The 16,287-nt window shown below is 41.2% G+C and overlaps 1 protein-coding gene across 1 annotated transcript in view; it reads right to left on the bottom strand.

The window, feature by feature from the left end:
* Positions 1-281: 281 nt before the first annotated feature.
* Positions 282-16,287, bottom strand: part of LOC128642259 (cytochrome b-c1 complex subunit 2, mitochondrial) — a 41,450-nt gene continuing 25,444 nt past the window's right edge. The window contains exons 13-14 of the mRNA XM_053694964.1: positions 8,518-8,671; positions 282-551 (exon numbers count right to left, since the gene is read on the bottom strand). Coding sequence (XP_053550939.1) covers positions 468-551; positions 8,518-8,671 — 238 coding nt within the window. The 3' untranslated portion in view covers positions 282-467. The remainder of the gene's footprint in view (positions 552-8,517; positions 8,672-16,287) is intronic.

The raw sequence follows: 16,287 nt of genomic DNA, 5'->3' as shown, positions 1-16,287 counted from the left end.
TGATGCTAGACACGTCCTCCAGCCCGCAATCCCAGTTAGGACCGCATGGAATGTCCTAGCCGCCATAACGGCGCTAAAGCCCAGCATGGAACATCCTAACAGCAGGAAGGGGTTAAGCTAATAATAATATTTACATTTTGCAGTTGAGGATACTTGGGGAAAAGATGTAAGCCTGTAGGGGTACTTGCTACAAAAACGCTGAGAAACACTGAAGTACACTGTGGAAAGGAACATGTAAGAGTCAGTAAAAACACAAGGAGGAAAGAAATACTAAATCTGCATTGTGTATAGAAATATTTATATTTTATTTATATTAGGCCTTCCATTTCCTTAAAGATAGGAGACAAGCTATGTTCATATTTCTGAAAAATGGACTGAAACACAGATAATTTTGATATTATCCACAAACAATGTAGGACTTTCTCAAGGGTCTTCTCTGAGCATATGTAGTATTTTAAATATTTGTTTCACAATTCATCAACATATGGTGTGTTCTCCAGATTTCCAGATGCAGCCATAGATTTCTTTCCAGACACAAACTTTTTGGCAGCCTGCAAAAATAAAAGTGAACAAAAAAAAACGAATAATGAAGAAATAATAATATACGAAAATCCTGATTAAAATTTAAAACATACGTTTAATAAGCCATTTTTTTATAGCATAACTTCTATATACCTTTCAAATTCTTCACAAATTAAATAAAATGAAAATTTATGCTTACCGGATAAATTTGTTTCTTTTTAGACACGATGAGTCCACCGATCATCCTTACTTGTGGGATATTCACCTCCTGGTCAGCAGGAGGAGGCAAAGAACACCACAGCAAAGATGCTATATATGGTTCATCCTTTCCCTCCCACTCCAGTCATTCGACCGAAGTTAGGAAGAGAAAGGAAAAGCCAAGGTGCAGAGGTGTCTGAAGTTTACAAAAAAATTAACAACTTGTCTTAAAAGAACGGAAGGCACCACTGCTTGAAGAACCTTTCTCCCAAAAGCAGCCTCAGCCGAGGCAAAAGTATCAAAATTTGTAAAACCGAGAAAAAAAGTGTGAAGAGAGGAACAAGTTGCAGCCTTACCAAACTGTTCCACAGAAGCTACATTATTGAACACTCAAGAGGAAGCAACAGCCCTCGTGAAAGGCGTCATAACTCTCTCAGGAGGTTGCTATCCAGCAGTCTCATATGCAAAACGTATAATACTCTTCAGACAAAAAGAAAGCCACAAAGGAGAAGACTGACTAAAGTCATCAGTCGCCTGTAGGTAAAAACTTTAAAATACGGAGCACGTCCATAGTGCGCAAAAATCTTTCCTTCTTAGAAAAAAAGATTAGGACACAAGGAAGGAACAACAATCTCCTGATGAATGTTCCAGACAGAAAAAACCTTAGGAAGAAATCCTAAGTTAGAACGAAAAACTACCTTATCTGATGGAAATAAGATAGGGAGACTCAAACTGAAAATGCAGAGAGCTCCGACACTTTGAGCACACGAAATACCAACAAGAAATTTTCAAAGATAACAACTCAATATCTAAAGGAAAAATAAACTCAAACTGAGTCCTTGAAGAACTCTGAAAACTAAATTCAGACACCATGGAGGAGTAACTGTTATGAACACAGGCCTGAACCTGACCAAGGCCTGACAAAAAAATTGCATATCTGGGAAATCTACCAGACGTTTGAGTAACAAAACAGAGAAGACAGTTTTTACCCGTTAGGGAACTTGACGATAAACCTTGGAAAAAAGACAAAATTCTAAGAATCCTATCTAATCCATGAGTAGTCCATGGATTCACACCAATAGAGATAGTTACACTATATCCTATGATAAGTTTGACTAATAACAGGCTTTCGAGTCTGAATCATGGTCACATAGACAGAGTCAGAAAAACCCTGCTTGGATAATAAGTGTTCAATCTCCAAGCAGTCAGTTTCAAATATACCAGATTTGTGTGAAGGAGGGACCCTTGATTAGAAGGTCCCTCCTCAACAGAAGTCTCCAAGGTGGCAGAGATGACATGTCCACCAGAGCTGCATACCAAGTCCCACAAGGCAAAGTCGGTGTTATGAGCATCACCAAAGCCCTCTCCTGCTTGATACGAGCAATGGCCCGAGAAGAAAATCAAACTGAGGAAAAAACTGGAGAACACTTACGGATTGAGTTTCCCCTCCCATGGATGAAAGGACTGCCTGCTCAGGAGATCCGCCCAAATGTTCCACCCCTGGGATATAGCTCGCAACAGACAGCAGAATGGGCCTCAGCCCACTGAATTAGTTTGGATACCTCTATCATCGCTAAGGAACTCCTCGTTCCTCCCTGATGATTGATGCAAGCCACTGATGTCACTTATCGACTGGAAACTTATAAACTGGACCGAGGCTAACTGAGGTCAGGCCAGAAGAACATGGTAAATCGCACTCGGCTCCGGAATGTTTATAGGACGAAAAGACTCTGGCTAAGTCCACACCCCCTGAGCCCTTAGGGAGCCCCAGACTACTCCCCGCCCTAGAAGGCTGGCGTCTGTTAATACAAACACCCAAGATGGTCTGCGAAAGCTTCCCTGGGAGAGATGATCCAGAAACACCCACCACTGAAGAAAATCCCTTGTCTCCTGCTCCAGTAGTATTCAAGGAGACAACTCTGTATAATCTCCAGTCCATTGCCCGAGCAAGCTAAACTGCAGAGATCTGAGATGGAACCGAGCAAAACGGGGTGATGTCCATTGCCGTCACCATAAGCCTGATTACCTCCATGCACTGAGCCACTGAAGGCCAAGGAGTGGACTGAATGACTAAACAAGTATCGATAATCTCTGTTTTCCTGACATTCCGTCAGAAAAATAGTCATTGATATGGAATCAATTATGGTCCCAAGAAAGTTACCCTAGTCATGGGACTAAGGAACTATTTCCAAGTGAAAACTTGCTAGCTATAAGGATGGCGCCTGGACCAAAATGCCGTCCAGATAGGACGCCACTGCAATGCCCTGTAACCGAAGCACCATCAACAGTGCTCTCAGAGCCTTCGTGAAAACAAAGCTGTGACAAGACCGAAAAGAAGGGCCACGAACTGAAAGAGTTTGTCCAACTTGTGAATGGCACATGCAGGTACGCATCCTGTAAATCCACTTGTTATAAATTGACCCTCTTGGATCAAGGGAAGAATGGAACGAATAGTTGCCATCTTGAAGGACGTTACACTAAGAAAATCTGTTTAGACTCTTGAGATCCAAAAAGTGGTCTGAAGGTTCCCTCTTCTTTGGGAACCACAAACCGATTGTTATACAAAAACCCAGACTCAGTACCTATATTGGAACTGGAACAACCCTTTTGCCTGATCTGCAGATCATCTAGAAAACAGAAACCTGCCTCTGGGAGGAAAACTCTTGAACTCTAATTTGAATCCCTGGGTCACTATTTTCTATTGCCCAGGGATTCTGAACATCTCAAACCCAAGCCTGAGTGAAGACTGAAAGTCTGCCCCCTACAAGAACCGATCCCAGGTCTGGGGCATGTCCGTCATGCTGTCTTTGATACAACAGAATTCTCTTTTTTTTAATTTTAAAGGATATTATTTCCGCCAAGCCAGGTTCCAACAAGGTCTTTCCCTTGTAAGAAACCGCTAAACGCTTAGAGTTAGAGCATACATCCGTAGAACAAGGTTCCAACCATAAGGCTCTGTGAGCTGGAACCGAGAAACCTGAAATCTATTCTTCCAGTTTGATAACTTGAAGGAAAGAAAGGAATTCGCCAATCTGAAAGCTTATATCCTATCCTGGGGTTTATCCAGGGGAGTTCCTGACTTAGTAACATCAAACAACGCATTAAAACAATATGTCGTCGCACTAGCGACGGTAGCAAAGTACACAGCTGGTTGCCTTGGAAACCCTGGTGTACATCCCTCCCAACTCTCCTCTAAGGGTATAGTAGTTCTGTAAGCTAAGCTGGAGACTACTCCATCCTGAGTCGGCTATAGGAAACATCATTAAATATAGGGAATGCAGTTTCTTCCATTCCTTATAACTTACTGGACGCACTAGAATAGATTACACCATTCGTAATAGCCACTACTGAAACAATCACCTAAATGATTGAAATAAGATCTCTAGAAATGTTGTCTACCACGTGGTAAAAACATAATGCAGAGTAACTCCAGGTGGAATGTGAGAGGAAGCGCAGGGCACTGCATGAGGGCCATAAACATTTTGTGAGACACTATAGGAGAAAATTGTGACATAGATTGACCATTGTCAACAAAAAAAGAGAGAAATCTTTTAATAAAAAACAGAATTTATGCTTACCTGATAAATTTCTCTCTTGTGATGTATCGAGTCCACGGATTCATCCATACTTATGTGATATTCTCCTTCCCTACAGGAAGTGGCAGAGAGAGCATTCACAGCAGAGCTGTCCATATAGCTCCTCCCTTAGCTCCACCCCCCAGTCATTCGACCGAAGGCTAGGAAGAAAAAGGAGAAACTATAGGGTGCAGTGGTGACTGAAGTTTTTTAAAGAAAAATATACTACCTGTCTTAAATAGACAGGGCGAGCCGTGGACTCGATACATCACAAGAGAAAGAAATTTATCAGGTAACCATAAATTCTGTTTTCTCTTGTAAGATGTATCGAGTCCACGGATTCATCCATACTTATGGGATACCAATACCAAAGCTTTAGGACACGGATGAAAGAAGGGACAATAAAAAGGTACCTTAAACGGAAGGCACAACTGCTTGTAGAACCTTTATCCCCAAAAATAGCCTCCGAAGAAGCAAAAGTATCAAATTTGTAAAATTTGGAAAAAGTATGAATTGAAGACCAAGTCGCCGCCTTACAAATCTGTTCAACAGAAGCCTCATTTTAAAAAGCCCATGTGGAAGCCACTGCTCTAGTAGAATGAGCAGTAATTCTTTCAGGAGGCTGCTGGCCAGCAGTCTCATAAGCCAAACGGATGAAGCTTTTCAGCCAAAAGGAAAGAGGTAGCCGTAGCCTTTTGACCTCTCCGTTTACCATAATAAACAATGAAGACGGAAATCTTTAGTTGCTTGTAAGTAGAACTTTAAAAGCACGAACCACATCAAGATTGTGCAACAGATGTTCCTTCTTTGATGAAGGATTAGGACACAGAGAAGGAACAACAATCTCCTGATTGATATTCCTATTAGAAACAACCTTAGGAAGAAACCCAGGTTTGGTACGCAAAACCACCTTATCTGCATGGAAAACTAGGTAAGGTGAGTCACACTGTAAAGCAGATAACTCAGAAACTCTTCGAGCCGAAGAGATAGCTACTAACAAAACTTTCCAAGATAGAAGCTTAATATCTATGGAATGCATAGGTTCAAACGGAACCCCTTGAAGAACATTAAGAACCAAATTTAGGCTCCCTGGTGGAGCAACAGGTTTAAATACAGGCTTGTACCAAGGCCTGACTAAACGCTTGAACGTCTGGGACATCTGCCAGACGTTTGTGTAAAAGAATAGACAAACTTTTGCTTGAGAAAATAAAAACTAACATTTTTGTCACCACACTCCCTTTGCCCTCCCTAGCAGTTAAGCAGGCAGAGAGAGAATGACTGGGGGGTGGAGCTAAGGGAGGAGCTATATGGACAGCTCTGCTGTGGGTGCTCTCTCTGCCACTTCCTGTAGGGAAGGAGAATATCCCATAAGTATGGATGAATCCGTGGACTATACATCTTATAAGAGAAATTAACACATAAAAAAACGTTACTGTCTCTTTAAATTTAAAAAGCAACTATTTTTTGTGTGCTCTTGTTCCATCCCATCACAAAGGATGAATTAAACAAATAAACATTTGAAATTCTTTTAATAAAAATTAATAGAAAAAAAACGTTACTGTCTCTAAATTTTAAAAGTAATTTCTTATTTCTGAGTGCAGAAACAAGCAAATTAGCATGTCAACATTGCTGTCAATAAACATTGTCATGACATTAAGGAGACAATGTGTCCCATGTACAAAGAAATAAAGAGCCCCCTTTATCTCTAAGACTCCATTACCATTAAGCCACAGCACGGTCTACAACACTTGCCTAAAGGGAGACTAGGCGAAAAACATAAGGCTCGTGTATGAATAAATAAAGTCTTCTTTATGCTTGAGACTCCTGAAGCCCCAGTGCCTGTTGCAAAACTGCCCAAATGTCCCCTATGTCTAAGGGGAAACTAAGAAAGTAATAATGAGGCTTATGTAGAAAATAAATGAAGTACCCTCCTTTATTTCTGAGATTTTCCAAATCCCCCAGAAAAAAAGTCAGCACTTACCTCATTTTCTGCCTGGCAGCAAGGCAGATTCCAGGTTTAAGAGGTCCTATCCCTCCCATGGACCTGAGAATGAAGAGAATTAGAATCTCTCAGGCTTTCTTAGTTAGGGCAGCATCAGAATATGGGAGGCGCAGTGAGAATTATGTCCCACAAGTTCCCATTGCTCTAAAGCCACCAATGCCCTACTGTAGAGACTGATATGAAGTACGGCTACACCCCAGAACAAAGCAGCACTCTCTGGAACTACTTTAAAATAATAAACTCTTGATTGAAGAATCTAAAACTAACAACTCACTTTACCTCTTCCTATCACTAACGTAGGCAAAGAGAATGACTGGAGTGGGAGGGAAGGGGGGAGCTATATATAGCAGCTTTGCTGTGGTGCTCTTTGCCTCCTCCTGCTGACCAGGAGGTGAACATCTCCCACAAGTAAGGATGATGATCCGTGGACTCATCGTGTGTTTAAAAAGAAAACAATTTTATGGATAGAAATCATAAATAAAATGTATATCTTCATTTATATTGCCTCAGATTCCTAGAATTGTCCTCTGGAAACTGCACTTTTCCCATTCCTCCCAGTGAGACTGAAGTTGAAACTGCACAATTAAGTATGCTTTAGTTTACACAACCCTGCTGCGTGGTACGCAATGATTGCTTCCTGTACATCAGACTACTGGCACCTCTGGTGAAGCGCATACGCAAAACGCATCAGGCGTTCCCGTCTGACTTCTCTGTACACGCTGGCTTTGACTAATAAACAAAATAACTTAAAGGATTCCAAAACTTTACTATTTTCGGCACAACATGACCACCAATTTCTAATCAGCAATCTTTTTATTGCATAACTTACCTACTTTTACAGGAAAACGATCGTTCAGAATACTATAAAATTATAATTTATTTCCATGATGACGTCAGTAAATACAACCCTCTATTATGGGCAGATCACTACCAAACTCAATAGCCAATCCTATTGCGAATATCATTAACCGACGATTCTGTCACCGCTCACATGCGTATTGTGATCCGCTCACTCACGCTGAATATCGTGCATGCGCAAAGCTACATTTGTCTGCCATTTTCATAACCAAGGTTGTCGTTAATGATTTAAGGATGCTAAAGACTAGCAGAATAGTGGGTACGGAAAACAATTTATTTTTAATGTTATAAATATAATAAACTGTAGTAATTGTTAACGCAATGCCAATTACAAATACAGGTATAGGTGAAATGTATTAATCTTGCAATTGAAGATTAGTTTTTCTCATGGTTTAGTGTCCCTTTAATGTAAGACCCTAGTTTAAGCAGACTTATTTTTGTTGAACTGTACTGGAATGGAAAATCAAGCGTTTTTAATGGGTCTAACCCTGGATTCTTCTTAAATATAAGAATGCTTGAAGGGACAGTAAAGTCAAAATTAAACATTCATGATTCATATAGAGCACTGGTTTTCAAATCTGTCCTCAGGCCTCCAACAGGCCAGATTTTCAGGATTACCTAGGATGAGAGCAGGTAAAATAACCATGTGTACTAATCGGCTGATTTCACCTGTGCTCCAGTGTAGATATCCTAAAAATGTGCCCTGTTAGGGAGACCCGATAGAGCATGCAATTCTAAACAACTTTCCAATTTACTTTTATGATCACATGCTTTGTTCTCGTGTTATCCTTTGTTAAAGCATTTACATAGGTAGGCTGACAGGAGCGAGCACGTGTAACCGTATATAGCAGCAGTGTTTGCAACATTTGTTAGTGTTATACAATATAGCAAACACTGCTGCTAGATGGCTATAGACTCATGCACTCTCCTAAGGTAACCTAGGATAACTCTTTAACAAAGGATACCAAGAGAACTAAACATTGATGACAGAAGTAAATTTGGAAAGTGGTTTACAATGTCATGTTCTATCCAGTCACTTTAAATGTTTATTTTGACTTTACTGATCCTTTATGAATGTGTGCTAACAAAATGAGTAGGTTTTACTCTTTGCACTTCCCTTAGCAGCATGCACAGCCGCTTACTACTTTACCACCTGATTTGCTTTCACTAAACAGCCTGGGACTCTTTCCAACCAGTACAGAACCTTTTATGTAAAAATCTCAAAGGAGTTTACCGCCCTTTTTATAGCTAGTTTTCGGCACTGCTTTTATAAACAGTGTGAGTGCGCACACAAAAAAACAAAACACCACATTGTACAGTATAAATGCATTCATAAAAAAAAAATACAGATTTCAGACTTACGTTCACAACATCAGCACTGGATACAGAGTCTATCTGCTGGAGGGCATCCGCTGGAGATGTGTAGTATCCAGATATCAAAGCCTGAGTTCCAATGTCATTCAAAAGGTCACATGAATTTTCCACCGATATCAAATAGTTTGATTTCAGCTGATTTCTTAAAACAAACAAAAAAAATTATGCAAATCAAGTTCACAAATAATTTTTTTATAGTACTATGGGAAATTTAATAACGCGTGTGTGTGTGTGTGTGTATACATACTAGACCCTTTGAAAAAGCCAGGTTCTGGCGAAACATGCCAGGGGACAGGGCGGAATTAAATTTTTAAACAGTAAATGATAGTCTGATAATCATAGTGGAATAGGCCAGTATCTATAGACTTAGTTATTTCAGGACACGCTGCGGATGTATGCGCGTTTACCTTTAGTACTCACTACACTGCCTTGAGCCTATACATAAATAATACCATCTTAATCACCGAGTCAGGGAGCTTTGAACAGAGTGTTTAACGTTGCCACTTATTAATCGGTATAGAATCTTTGCAAGCAGCAATTCTCTGCATAATCTCTTATGTGATACTATTCCGATATAATAGACTAGCTAAATAAGAGCAGCCGAACTACAATAATCTTTATTATAATACCGTGACTTATACTTACTGCAGTTAAGGGAACTGCAGCACTGTTACTAGTATTGATTCCGAATTTTATAAGTCTCTTATGTTAAGCAGTACTATTAGCATCTGCAATTTTGCTGGCGAAACCACAAGTTCAGTATTTTTATTTATAGGGTATTAGACTATGGATTAATAGCTACATCCTAGGCCTAGATCCCTTACGTACAGAAGCACTCTCCCTGACTTTTACTTAAGGCCACTGACGTATATTTGTTACCAGACGTGTGTGTGTGTATTTGATTTTAAAAGTATCCTAATAATGGTTAAATTTTATTATGTTTTCTAGTTTGCTCTTCCACTATATTTCTTTGCTTTATATACTTAAAGGGACAGTATACTGTAAAATTGTTTTTCCATTAATGTATTTTAAATGACTTGTTATACCAACTGCAGAGTATAAAATATTTGATAAATTGCATTTTCATGCTTATTTGAGTATATGAAGTAGCTGATTTTGTGCTTTGAAACCACAGCCTATTACAATTGGTTGAACTTAAAGGTGATATCAGATCTCATTATATTATTACTTTGTGTACACAGACTTGCTTCCTTATCTTTTATTTGTCTGGAACACCAAAGCTCAATACATAGAGAGAACAATGGAAAAACATAATTTATGCTTACCTGATAAATTCCTTTCTTCTGTTGTGTGATCAGTCCACGGGTCATCATTACTTCTGGGATATAACTCCTCCCCAACAGGAAATGCAAGAGGATTCACCCAGCAGAGCTGCATATAGCTCCTCCCCTCTACGTCAGTCCCAGTCATTCGACCAAGAATCAACGAGAAAGGAGAAACCAAGGGTGAAGTGGTGACTGGAGTATAATTTAAAAGATATTTACCTGCCTTAAAACAGGGCGGGCCGTGGACTGATCACACAACAGAAGAAAGGAATTTATCAGGTAAGCATAAATTATGTTTTCTTCTGTTATGTGTGATCAGTCCACGGGTCATCATTACTTCTGGGATACCAATACCAAAGCAAAAGTACACGGATGACGGGAGGGATAGGCAGGCTCATTATATAGAAGGAACCACTGCCTGAAGAACCTTTCTCCCAAAAATAGCCTCCGAAGAAGCAAAAGTGTCAAATTTGTAAAATTTGGAAAAAGTATGAAGCGAAGACCAAGTTGCAGCCTTGCAAATCTGTTCAACAGAGGCCTCATTCTTAAAGGCCCAAGTGGAAGCCACAGCTCTAGTGGAGTGAGCTGTAATTCTTTCAGGAGGCTGCTGACCAGCAGTCTCATAGGCTAAACGTATTATGCTACGAAGCCAAAAAGAGAGAGAGGTAGCAGAAACTTTTTGACCTCTCCTCTGTCCAGAATAAACGACAAACAGGGAAGAAGTTTGGCGAAAATCTTTAGTTGCCTGCAAGTAGAACTTGAGGGCACGAACTACATCCAGATTGTGTAGAAGACGTTCCTTCTTTGAAGAAGGATTTGGACACAAGGATGGAACAACAATCTCTTGATTGATATTCCTGTTAGTGACCACCTTAGGTAAGAACCCAGGTTTAGTACGCAGAACTACCTTGTCTGAGTGAAAAATCAGATAAGGAGAATCACAATGTAAGGCTGATAACTCAGAGACTCTTCGAGCCGAGGAAATAGCCATTAAAAACAGAACTTTCCAAGATAACAATTTTATATCAATGGAATGAAGGGGTTCAAATGGAACACCCTGTAAAACGTTAAGAACTAAGTTTAAACTCCATGGCGGAGCAACAGCTTTAAACACAGGCTTGATCCTAGCCAAAGCCTGACAAAAAGCCTGGACGTCTGGATTTTCTGACAGACGCCTGTGTAACAAGATGGACAGAGCTGAAATCTGTCCCTTTAATGAACTAGCTGATAAACCCTTTTCTAACCCTTCTTGTAGAAAAGACAATATCCTAGAGATCCTAACCTTACTCCAGGAGTAATGTTTGGATTCGCACCAGTATAGGTATTTACGCCATATTTTATGGTAAATCTTTCTGGTAACAGGCTTCCTAGCCTGTATCAGGGTATCAATAACCGACTCAGAAAAACCACGTTTTGATAAAATCAAACGTTCAATTTCCAAGCAGTCAGCTTCAGAGAAGTGAGATTTTGATGTTTGAATGGACCCTGTATCAGAAGGTCCTGTCTTAGAGGTAGAGACCAAGGCGGACAGGATGACATGTCCACTAGATCTGCATACCAAGTCCTGCGTGGCCATGCAGGCGCTATTAGAATCACTGATGCTCTCTCCTGCTTGATTTTGGCAATCAATCGAGGAAGCAGCGGAAAGGGTGGAAACACATAAGCCATCCCGAAGTTCCAAGGTGCTGTCAAAGCATCTATCAGAACCGCTCCCGGATCCCTGGATCTGGACCCGTAGCGAGGAAGTTTGGCGTTCTGGCGAGACGCCATGAGATCTATCTCTGGTTTGCCCCAACGTCGAAGTATTTGGGCAAAGACCTCCGGATGAAGTTCCCACTCCCCCGGATGAAAAGTCTGGCGACTCAAGAAATCCGCCTCCCAGTTCTCCACTCCCGGGATGTGGATTGCTGACAGGTGGCAAGAGTGAGACTCTGCCCAGCGAATTATCTTTGATACTTCCACCATTGCTAGGGAGCTTCTTGTCCCTCCCTGATGGTTGATGTAAGCTACAGTCGTGATGTTGTCCGACTGAAACCTGATGAACCCCCGAGTTGTTAATTGGGGCCAAGCTAGAAGGGCATTGAGAACTGCCCTCAATTCCAGAATGTTTATTGGAAGGAGACTCTCCTCCTGATTCCATAGTCCCTGAGCCTTCAGAGAATTCCAGACAGCGCCCCAACCTAGAAGGCTGGCGTCTGTTGTTACAATTGTCCAGTCTGGCCTGCTGAATGGCATCCCCCTGGACAGGTGTGGCCGATGAAGCCACCATAGAAGAGAATTTCTGGTCTCTTGATTCAGATTCAGAGTAGGGGACAAATCTGAGTAATCCCCATTCCACTGACTTAGCATGCATAATTGCAGAGGTCTGAGGTGTAGGCGTGCAAAAGGTACTATGTCCATTGCCGCTACCATTAAGCCGATCACCTCCATGCATTGAGCTACTGACGGGTGTTGAATGGAATGAAGGACACGGCATGCATTTTGAAGCTTTGTTAACCTGTCCTCTGTCAGGTAAATCTTCATTTCTACAGAATCTATAAGAGTCCCCAAGAATGGAACTCTTGTGAGAGGAAAAAGAGAACTCTTCTTTTCGTTCACTTTCCATCCATGCGACCTTAGAAATGCCAGAACTAACTCTGTATGAGACTTGGCAGTTTGAAAGCTTGAAGCTTGTATTAGAATGTCGTCTAGGTATGGAGCTACCGAAATCCCTCGCGGTCTTAGTACCGCCAGAAGGGCACCCAGAACCTTTGTGAAGATTCTTGGAGCCGTAGCCAATCCGAATGGAAGAGCTACAAACTGGTAGTGCCTGTCTAAGAAGGCAAACCTTAGATACCGGTGATGATCTTTGTGGATCGGTATGTGAAGGTAAGCATCCTTTAAATCCACTGTGGTCATGTACTGACCCTCTTGGATCATGGGTAAGATTGTCCGAATAGTTTCCATTTTGAACGATGGAACTCTTAAGAATTTGTTTAGAATCTTTAAATCTAAGATTGGCCTGAAAGTTCCCTCTTTTTTGGGAACCACAAACAGGTTTGAGTAGAACCCTTGTCCTTGTTCCGACCGCGGAACCGGATGGATCACTCCCATTATTAACAGATCTTGTACGCAGCGTAGAAACGCTTCTTTCTTTATCTGGTTTGTTGACAACCTTGACAGATGAAATCTCCCCCTTGGGGGAGATAATTTGAAGTCTAGAAGGTATCCCTGAGATATGATCTCTAGTGCCCAGGGATCCTGAACATCTCTTGCCCAGGCCTGGGCGAAGAGAGAGAGTCTGCCCCCCACTAGATCCGGTCCCGGATCGGGGGCTCTCGGTTCATGCTGTCTTTGGGGCAGCAGCCGGTTTCCTGGCCTGCTTGCTCTTGTTCCAGGACTGGTTAGGCTTCCAGCCTTGCCTGTAACGAGCAACAGCTCCTTCCTGTTTTGGTGCAGTGGAGGTTGATGCTGCTCCTGTTTTGAAGTTCCGAAAGGGACGAAAATTAGACTGTCTAGCCTTAGCTTTGGCTTTGTCTTGAGGTAGGGCGTGACCCTTACCTCCTGTAATGTCAGCGATAATCTCTTTCAAACCGGGCCCAAATAAAGACTGCCCCTTGAAAGGTATATTAAGTAATTTGGACTTAGAAGTAACATCAGCTGACCAGGATTTTAGCCACAGCGCCCTACGTGCCTGTATGGCGAATCCTGAGTTCTTAGCCGTAAGTTTGGTTAAATGTACTACGGCCTCCGAAATGAAGGAATTAGCTAGTTTAAGGACTCTAAGCCTGTCCGTAATGTCGTCTAGCGTAGATGAACTAAGGTTCTCTTCAAGCGACTCAATCCAAAATGCTGCCGCCGCCGTAATCGGCGCGATACATGCAAGGGGTTGTAATATAAAACCTTGTTGAACAAACATTTTCTTAAGGTAACCCTCTAATTTTTTATCCATTGGATCTGAGAAAGCACAGCTATCCTCCACCGGGATAGTGGTACGCTTAGCTAAAGTAGAAACTGCTCCCTCCACCTTGGGGACCGTTTGCCATAAGTCCCGAGTGGTGGCGTCTATTGGAAACATCTTTCTAAATATTGGAGGGGGTGAGAACGGCACACCGGGTCTATCCCACTCCTTAGTAACAATTTCAGTTAGTCTCTTAGGTATAGGAAAAACGTCAGTACTCGCCGGTACCGCAAAGTATTTATCCAACCTACACAGTTTCTCTGGTATTGCAACGGTGTTACAATCGTTGAGAGCTGCTAAGACCTCCCCTAGTAATACACGGAGGTTCTCCAATTTAAATTTAAAATTTGAAATATCTGAGTCCAATCTGTTTGGATCAGAACCGTCACCCACAGAATGAAGCTCTCCGTCCTCATGCTCTGCGAGCTGTGACGCAGTATCAGACATGGCCCTAGCATTGTCAGCGCACTCTGTTCTCACCCCAGAGTGATCACGCTTGCCTCTTAGTTCTGGTAATTTAGACAAAACTTCAGTCATAACAGTAGCCATATCTTGTAATGTTATCTGTAATGGCCGCCCAGATGTACTAGGCGCCAAAATATCACGCACCTCCCGGGCGGGAGATGCAGGTACTGCCGCGTGAGGCGAGTTAGTCGGCATAACTCTCCCCTCGCTGTTTGGTGAAATTTGTTCACATTGTACAGATTGACTTTTATTTAAAGTAGCATCAATACAGTTAGTACATAAATTTCTATTGGGCTCCACCTTGGCATTGGAACAAATGACACAGATATCTTCCTCTGAGTCAGACATGTTTAACACACTAGCAAAAAACTTACAACTTGGTTATAATCTTTTTTAGCAAAAAAAACGTACTGTGCCTCAAAGAGGTACTAACGATTAAATGACAGTTGAAATAATGAACTGAAAAACAGTTATAGCATCAAACTTTAAAACAACAAAACTTTTAGCAAAGGTTTGTTCCCATTAGTAAAATAACAATAATTAAATTTGACATAAAAAATACAAAGCAACGTTTTTATTCACAGTCACTATAAGAATTCTCACAGCTCTGCTGAGAGAATTTACCTCCCTTCAAAGAAGTTTGAAGACCCCTGAGATCTATCAGAGATGAACCGGATCATGCAGGAAATATAAAAGTAACTGACTGGTATTTTTTGATGCGTAGCAAAGAGCGCCAAAAACGGCCCCTCCCTCTCCCACACAGCAGTGAAGAGAAACGAAACTGTCACAATTAAAGCAAAAAAACTGCCAAGTGGAAAATAATGCCCAAATATTTTTCACACAGTACCTCAGCAATGTAAACGATTCTACATTCCAGCAAAAACGTTTAACATGATAAATAGTTATTAAAAAGGATTAGTGACCTTTAACAGAGTAGTTCCGGTGAAATACCATCCCCAGAATACTGAAGTGTATACATACATGTCATTTTAACGGTATGGCAGGATTTTCTCATCAATTCCATTCAGAAAATAAAAACTGCTACATACCTCAATGCAGATTCATCTGCCCGCTGTCCCCTGATCTGAAGCCTTTACCTCCCTCAGATGGCCGAGAACAGCAATATGATCTTAACTACTCCGGTTAAAATCATAGTAAAAAACTCTGACAGATTCTTCCTCAAACTCTGCCAGAGAAGTAATAACACGCTCCGGTGCTATTTTAAAATAACAAACTTTTGATTGAAGTCATAAAAACTAAGTATAATCACCATAGTCCTCTCACACATCCTATCTAGTCGTTGGGTGCAAGAGAATGACTGGGACTGACGTAGAGGGGAGGAGCTATATGCAGCTCTGCTGGGTGAATCCTCTTGCATTTCCTGTTGGGGAGGAGTTATATCCCAGAAGTAATGATGACCCGTGGACTGATCACACATAACAGAAGAAATGATAATTTTATTACTTAACTATCCTGCATCCCACTGAGAGTGTAATCTCTTCTGCTGGCTGTGTATACTTAGGCTATTCAATAGCCTATACTCCAGTATTAATTTGTTCAGTATAGGTGGCGATGCCATATGCTAAATCAGCTATTTCAAGTGCTGAAATAGGAGTAAAGGAGCTACTTGTAACCAATTTAATACACTCTAGCAGGTTAAAAGGATCATTGTGAATAATTTAAAGTGGAGACATTTTTGGGGTGAACTGTCCCTTTAAGCCGCTAAGGAAAGTGAGTGCTACCCAAGTGTACACTAATATCAGTTTTACACTGATTACGTTTGGTACATACTAGAGACTGTAGGTCAGATCAGTTGAGCAAAAACTAGACAGTTTTTTACTTACTGCTGACAGAGAGGTGTAAAATAAAACCCATTGCCAACCAGGCAGGCCTGAAGCACACTGCAGTCTTATTTTGAAGCCAAAAGGTTACACTTTTGTGCTCCATCTCTTAGAAACAAAATAACGTCCCCCACATTAAAATCTGAGTTATAACACAAATAAAAACTTTATAAAGATTCAGACGTAATTCTAAACAACTTTCCAATTTACCTTCTATCCAATTTGT

The sequence above is a fragment of the Bombina bombina genome, chromosome 11 (assembly GCF_027579735.1).
Source record: "Bombina bombina isolate aBomBom1 chromosome 11, aBomBom1.pri, whole genome shotgun sequence".
NCBI lineage: Eukaryota > Metazoa > Chordata > Amphibia > Anura > Bombinatoridae > Bombina > Bombina bombina.
The sequence above is the reverse complement of the archived record's forward strand: the minus strand, read 5'-3'. Positions and strand labels throughout refer to the sequence as shown.